Source organism: Eimeria maxima, genomic scaffold, assembly GCF_000499605.1.
Source record: "Eimeria maxima Weybridge genomic scaffold, Emw_scaff1588, whole genome shotgun sequence".
In the NCBI taxonomy this organism is placed as follows: domain Eukaryota; phylum Apicomplexa; class Conoidasida; order Eucoccidiorida; family Eimeriidae; genus Eimeria; species Eimeria maxima.
Window position 1 is genome coordinate 1 of NW_013564521.1, and position 7346 is coordinate 7346.

A 7346-nucleotide genomic window follows, 5' to 3' on the forward strand; every position below is an offset into this window, starting at 1 on the left:
TATATATATATATATATATATATATATATATATACATTTATGGGTGTGTGGGTGTGGGTGTGTTCGTCACTAAACAATAAGTACATAATTGTTTGCACATGCGTGCAAGTAGGTATACGCAAGCAGCACTGATATACAGGAAACTAGAGAACGAAGACAAGCGCGATGAAGAAACGAACCGCAAAAGGTGACAAACTCCCGCAGACGGTCCCGAGCGGGTACAGCATGCCTCTCCAAATACTGCTGCAGCAGATGCGAAGGGTCGCTCTCCTCCTCCTGCTGCTCCTGCTGCTGTGCTGCAGAAAACGCACCACCAGAGGCTCCGCAGAAACACACAGCATCACAAAAGGGGCCACAACCAGCAGCCAAATGGAACAACTACAGCAGCTGCTTCCTTGCTCCTCGCTATTGCAGCATGCACCTCCATTCTGGACCCGATTTCCCAAACTCTAAAACCTGAACCCTAAAGCCCCAAACTTGCCTTCAGAAAATTGCGGCAAATCCTTGGAGTCCACACGGCGGTGCCGCTGTTGTGCGCCTAAGGAGGGCCCAGCAGCAGCAAGAGCCCCTGAACCCTTAGCCCTAAACCCTCCACCTTCACTAAACATCTAATTACAAACCCTTTGCGCTAGATCCTAAGCCATAAAACTTCAACCCTATACCCTGTACCCAGCTCTCTATCTTGCCGATTTTTCAGGGTTTGCGGATATGAATTGCCTGCAAGTGTCAGGGTGAACGTACAGCCCGCTAAGCGTTCGACGACCTCAACAAATTCTTCTTTATCTTCTGGGGCTACGCGCCACGCGATAGCCTCCGCCTCTGCTGCCCTTCTGAGTTCCATCTTCTGCCTGATGTCTGCTTGTTCTTCCTCATCAAGCACAACGACAAGACCGCCGTCTTCTCCTGTGGTGACCCCCAAGGCCTGGTGAGGGCCCCCGGGGGGGGGCCTGGCACCCTGGGCGCTTCCAGGGGTCCCACTTCCAAGGGGTCCCCCGCTCACAGGGGCGGGAGGACGCCGCAGCCAGGAAGCCATTAGGCTCTGCTGCCTGTTCACGCTGGGGTCCGTCTTCTTCACTTTTTGTTTCTCTGCTTGCTGCTGCTGCCGCTGCTGTTCACCCAAACGCACGCACACAACAGGCAAAACACACAAATCCTCCAGGTGTTGCTGCTGTTGCTACCGGCACTGCTGCAGCTGTTGAGGCTGATGTTCCTGTTGCTCCTGCCGCCATTCCTGCTCCTGTTGTTGCATTATTGCCTTGCAAACAGCCAAGCTGGCCCGCAGACCCACTGAGCGGCAGCGGTGGCGACTGGTGAGCTCCCACGAGCGTGAGAGGGTCTAAGGGTTTTAAAAGACTAAGGGGTTGGTATTTAGCTCTTCACGACTTACACGTCGCTGTTCTTCTTTTTCTTTTTCTTTTTCTTGCCTCTCTCTCTCCTTTTTCTCTCTTTCTGCTTCCTTCTGTCTACGCTGCTCCTCGCGCTGCTCCTCGCGCTGCCGCCGTCCCCTCTCTCTCTCCATTTTAACATATTCGATTTGTCTCCTCTTGTGCTCCTGCTGCTGCTTCCTCTCTGCTGCTGCTGCTTCCCGCTGCAGCTGCTGCTGCACACGCTCTCGTGCTGTTGCTATCACCGCCTCCACACCCCCACACAGCGCCTCGCGCAGCTTCTCCAAAGCCCGCAGCCTCCGATACAACGTCTGCACCACAAATCCTAGAAAATGACCCTATACCCTAAACCCTACACTCTAAACTCTGAGGAAGGGCTTCTGCAAGCACAACGTGGGCCTTAAGCGGCAGAACAGCGAACCTGTGCCGGCCCCCGAACAAGGAAGGCATGGCAGGTACTACGGTTTATACGGTCTAAGCGCTGGATTTATGGGGGCTTTGGGTGCCCGAAGAAGGTGCAGAAGCTGGGGTAGGCCATGCAGGTTGTGCTTTTCAAGCGTTCTGGGCGAATGCTTCGGGTTTGAGGTTCGCTGGTCTGCTCACCTGTCTCGCTTCTCTTTCTTTGCGCGCCTCCTCTTTAAAGGCAGCAGGAAGGCCATCCAGCAGCACACACTCCCATATCCACAGCTTGTAAGCAGCAGTATCTTCTGAGGGGCCCACAGGGGGGCCCCGAGAGGCGCCGGAAGCAGAAGGGGGGGCCTCCGGCTCTACAGGACGCATTAGGCCGAAGCTGCATAAACCAAACCTCAAGCGCTAAACCCACAATCCTATGCCTTGAAGCGGACTTCACACCCTCACTGCCTAAACTCTGTTCCCCAGCCAGCGTTTCTTTGACCTCAACCCTAAGCCCTACACCCTAAACCCACATCAGCGCTCCTTGTGCTTAACTGCCTCCCCCCTCCCCTGGCCTAAACCGTAAACCATTTGCCGTAAATCCTAAACCACAGACCCTAGGTTGCTTACCGCCTTCGCGTGAGAAGCACAGGGAGTTCAACTTTAAGGGTTTGTGGGTCGACAGCAAACGCTGGTGCGTCTCCTTCAGGGCCTGTGTCCGCAAGGGCAGCACTCGCTGCCTCTGCTAGCTCCGACAGTGGTAGAGCAGAGCCTTCACAGAGGACCCGCAGCAGCCGTTGCAGCTGCAGCACCAGTCCCGTTCCTGCACGCCCGCATGCAAGGCGGAGAAGAAGATGATGGGGGAGTGGGGGGAGAAGGGATTAGTGCCTAGAGCTTCGTCGTTTAGGGTTTACGGTTTGGCGAAATCAGGCACCTTGGGGTTGCTCTCCCTCCCCCTCTGCTTCTTCTTCCCCTTCTGGCACCTCCATTGCCTTCTTCATTTTTATATATTCTTCTCTGTTAGAAAGCAGATCCCTGTGCTGTGCATACACCCCAAGACAAACATTGCCAACGCACCACTAGTTTGCATCCCAGAGCCCTCTTCGACCCTCTGCTGAAAGGGCCCTCACCCGTCATAAAGGGACAAACAAACCACAAAAAAAGGCAGAACCATGTGAGTCTGCAGATCCCACAAGAATACATGTGTGCATGTATGCATGTGCACCATGGAGCGCATGCGTGTGTCGGTGTGAGTGTGCGCATCCCTACCGCGATTCCCTTATTCAATATTTGGATGATGTCTTTATCTACTGTCTCGAGTTCTTCTCTGTATCTTGCAGGAACAGGAGGAGGAGTGGCAGGGGCTGCTGGTGCTGCTGCTGCTGCTGCTTCTGCTGCTACCGTCGCTGTACTACGTTTAGTGCGAACAGCTGCGGCACGCCGTGGTCGCGTCGCAGCCCGGCTTTCGATATGCGGAGAAGGGGTTCTTTCTTCTTCTGGTTCTCCGTCTTCTGACATAAGCGAAACAACAGAAGTAATTGAACTGCGCCCCTTAGCGCGACAGCCGTCAGAGCCGTCGGTGCAGCTGCTGCTCGGCGTATCAGGGGGCCCACTCTCCGGCGTTGGCCTGACTTTTTCTTCTGAAGGAAAAGCACGACAAGGGGATCCCAGGGTTCCTGTGTCTCCTGGGGGGTCTCTGGAGTTCACGGGAGGCCCTGGGGATTCTCCCCGCATATTCGCGAGTGCGCCATCGTTCTCAGCAGAAGGAAAAGGGTCCTGATGGCAGCTGTCGTGTGTGCCCTCTTTCGAGCTCGTTGGGGGTGGAGTGGCTGGGGGAGCCCCTTCGGGGCTGGGTTCCCTCATGAGCAGGAAGAAAGAAGGATACAGAGACAGGGAAGGGGAAAGCGAAAAGAGGATAGAGGAAAGGAGATGGGGTCAGAGGAACGAGGGTTGCTGCAGCCTAGTAGAGGCAAGGAGAAGAAAGAAAGGCATTGATGGTAGAGAGAAGTAATACATGAAGGGGTGGGAGGGGGGGAAAGCGAAACCTTGAGCTGTAGCTCCTACACACAAGGGCAGGGGCGGGAAAAAAAGATGCATGGAGGTATACAACAACGCCATTTAATTTTCATCTTACTAGTTTTACATCATTAAAGTTTATGAGCAAACACTTCCCTATATAATACACCGGAATCTGCATGGGGGTGGTTATGGGGCTTGGCAAGAGGAAACCCCACCATCCCCGCTCTCCTCTTGCCTTTTCCAAGCAATGTAGTTACTAAAAGTTTCCGTGTAAATTGTTTTAATGTATTGTTTTGAATAAAAGAAAGTCATTGTTTGTCCTTCAAGAGGGCAAAAACCTTGTCTGTGTTGTGTACGGGCGGGCATACACCTCCATATAGCTTAGAGCAGAACTAGCTTCAGCCCAAACTGGGCCTTTCCGTATTTCCTAGTCGACAGCAACATTTCATTCAGAAGTCCCTCAAAATTACCAACTTTTTGCCATTGATAGCTGCCACTTTTCCTCTAGATCTTTTGCAAGATACTCCTGTTGCTTTTTTTGCATGGCGGTCCATACGACGTGGCACTGCGTAAACAATTCTCTCCCCCGTTATCAATACATGCGGCAGAAAAGGGTCATGTGGGTCTTAAAATGCATGCAAGGCGAGAGATGTTGCCGTTGGCCAGTTGGCAGCAGCGGCTGCCGGTGCAGGTACTGCTGCACGGAATCTGGCGTCTCCTCTGCCCCCTCGCCAGCCCTATCCGTTCCAGCCAAGCCACTGGGCAACAGGAAGGGAAGTGCAGAACAGGAAGGGAAATGTAGAAATCGTGTTCGGGTACAAGGGAGTATTCTAACCTTGTTTCAAGCGCGCGTAAACTCCTTCCATGCATTGCAGGCTATTTTGCCTGTGTTTAGAAGTAACTCGAGTCCTAAAGATGATAATGTGTGCATTTTAGCCTCTATGTTAGCTAAACGCAAGGCAGAGGCAGAAACGAGCAGTATTTGTGTCTATCGCAGGTTGCTTGTTTTCGTTTCGTTTTAAATAAAATCAAAGACAGAGGAGCTTCAAATTTGTTCAGCAAAAGCAGAGCAGCAGCCTGCCGCCATGCCTGCACTGTTTATTGTGGCCTCTGTGCCATCCACAGCCGCACATTTTAGTGTGCAGAGTGGTCTTCTTTTCGCCTTCCGACTAAACAATTAAATTAAAAAGACAATGTAGGCATCCGCGTGCGTGCAAGCTGCAGCTCCAGCTCCTCCTTCTCAATATCTTCGGATGGGAACGTCTAAAACCAAACGCATACAGCGAAAAGCAAAGCACCAATATGGAGCAATGTGGAAAGCACATTTGTATTCATGAATCTTTTTTGTTAAGTTAGCGAATAATCCAATGCAATTGGAACAATTAGCAGTTCTTATTGAGGACAAGTAAACAGAAGGTAAACGCACCGGTTGCACCAGAGCGTTGGCCAAGGCAAAGAGGGCGAAGCCCACGACGGAAACCCACAATATCATTTCAAACCCAAACCTGCAAATCGACAAGCATAGAACGAGAAGCTGCACTACTGCATCTCGCAGCAGCGCTTTTGTTGAAAAGACGAAACAACCCCAAAAGTGAAAACGGGAATCGTATTTTTTTCTTTCATCTGAATTTCTGTTGAACACCAGAAGGAGAAACGGGAGTTGTTAGAAAGTTGGCTAAGACTAGGTTAGTTACCGGAGTGCAAGTTCTTTGCCCCCAGCTGGGTGACACCAGTCGATGAAGTCCATCACAACTCCCGAAACCAGTGGAGCACTAAACCAACCAAACATGTTATATCTGAGCAGAAAAGGCAAGTAGAGAAAAACAAAACAAGCATTTTGCATCTAAGAAAAGAGCCAAAACACCACATATGCAGCAACAAACAGAAACAGGTTGCATCAATTAAAGAAACGGAAACAAAGCATACGCTCAAACGAGCACAGAGAGCATGCCCTATCTACACAAAAACCGAAGTTAAGCATGTGCAAAATGAATATGGTCCCTAGAACAGCTGTGTTTGCGAAAGAACGCATAAAACTGGCAGTACGTTTGTATATTCTGTGCTGATTTTCAATTCCAGCAAATAACAACTTACGCAAATTGACTTAAAGCTGAAGAAATACTGCGCTGATGCAGCGGAACACTTGCAAGTTGGATGCCCACAGCAACAGGCACCAGAGCTGCCCCAAAGAAAAGGCAACCCCAAAGAAGGAGAGCAAAGAGAATGAATGACTCCACATAAATACAAGTTACTGCTAGTGTCGCGCCAATTCCTGCAAGCGCAACAAGCACACACCAGCAATAACAATGCAAAAGCATAAACAGAGTTGGTAACAAGACGACTGGCTTTCTTCTTAACGACTAAAAGGACTGGCAACGAAGGCACAGTACACACAGAAGTACTGGACAACAGCAAGTTGTCCTTTTTTCACAAAAATAGAAGAACACGGAGCAAAAACATAATACGAGGCATATGATAGGTAGAATAGGCAGCAACAAGTTGCTTGCGGGTTGTGTTTATTCTTTACTTCTCATGTGTCCCTTTTGTGTATTCACCTGCAAAAAGAGTTGTCACTCGCACAGCTACGCGCTGCTGGCCGCCTCCCCGGTATCCTCCACAAAGATCACAGACGTAGCCACCGAACCAGACTCTGCAGGCAGGCGAATTGAAATTTCTCTAAGTTAGACGATATAATAACACATCATGCATTTATGGTTGGCGTTTCGTCTATCTGGAGATCCCCTTCTTGATAATTGGAGGTTGCGTGCGCCTATTGTGCTGTTTCACGCAACCCAACAAATTTGCACACTAACACACCCTGAAGTCGGAGCTGTAAGGAAGCAAAACGTGCTCAACGCGACAACCGACAGCTTCTGAAAGTGCAAAACAGAGACCAAGAACTCCGTCACCCAGAACTGAATGCCTGAAAGTGAGAGAAAGAGCAGAATGCAACAGAATACAATAATGAGACAATAAGACTGAGGCAGGGTGTGTATTTATTGTATCAAGTGCCACATGGTTGTCTTTTTGTTTCCTCTGGAATGCATGAGCAGTGCCAGAAGGCGAAGCAGACCACACAGCACGAGCAGCAAATTCCTCCTCTATGTCAGCAAAAACACCCCAGTGCACATGTTTAAAGTGCATTTATGCCCCATTTTCATGCATCATACAACTGCAGCTGCAGCAGAACCTGCGGCAAGTAGCGACTTAAATACAAGAGCTAACAGGAGAGAAGCTGACTCGCTGGTTGTGCTGCTCACCAGTCACCACAAAGTAAAGAGCACTCATTCCCATTGTCACGACGACGTAAAGAGGATTCCTCAGCAAAGACTTCACCTCCGTCCACGCAGAGAAGAAATTCGACATGCAAGTCTGTCCCGCTGCGTCCCCCTCTCCAATCGTACTTAGGCCGGTTCTAAACAGGAAACAACGAAGAGATGTGCACTGAGTTTTGAACAACGAAGAGGATGGTGCCGCCATGCTTGAATATACAGGGCACATACAGCTAAAGGATGGACATATATATATATATATATATATATATATATA

At 50.1% G+C, this 7346-nt stretch overlaps 2 protein-coding genes across 2 annotated transcripts; both read right to left on the minus strand.

The window, feature by feature from the left end:
* Window positions 1–179: 179 nt before the first annotated feature.
* On the minus strand, window positions 180–3512 carry EMWEY_00053990 (hypothetical protein, conserved; the record flags this gene model as incomplete). The annotated part of the gene is made up of 7 exons (XM_013480081.1): window positions 180–296; window positions 742–1108; window positions 1388–1696; window positions 1989–2175; window positions 2409–2601; window positions 2713–2818; window positions 3048–3512. Coding segments are annotated over 7 exons (1744 nt in total), but the record flags the coding sequence as incomplete, so codon positions are not given.
* Window positions 3513–4979: 1467 nt separating this feature from the next.
* EMWEY_00054000 (hypothetical protein, conserved) lies at window positions 4980–7091 on the minus strand (the record flags this gene model as incomplete). Its single annotated transcript, XM_013480082.1, has 7 exons — window positions 4980–5060; window positions 5224–5302; window positions 5492–5593; window positions 5892–6069; window positions 6353–6447; window positions 6615–6720; window positions 7058–7091. 7 exons carry the CDS (start codon window positions 7089–7091, stop codon window positions 4980–4982), a joined length of 675 nt encoding a protein of 224 aa, XP_013335536.1.
* Between the last annotated feature and the right edge of the window lie 255 nt (window positions 7092–7346).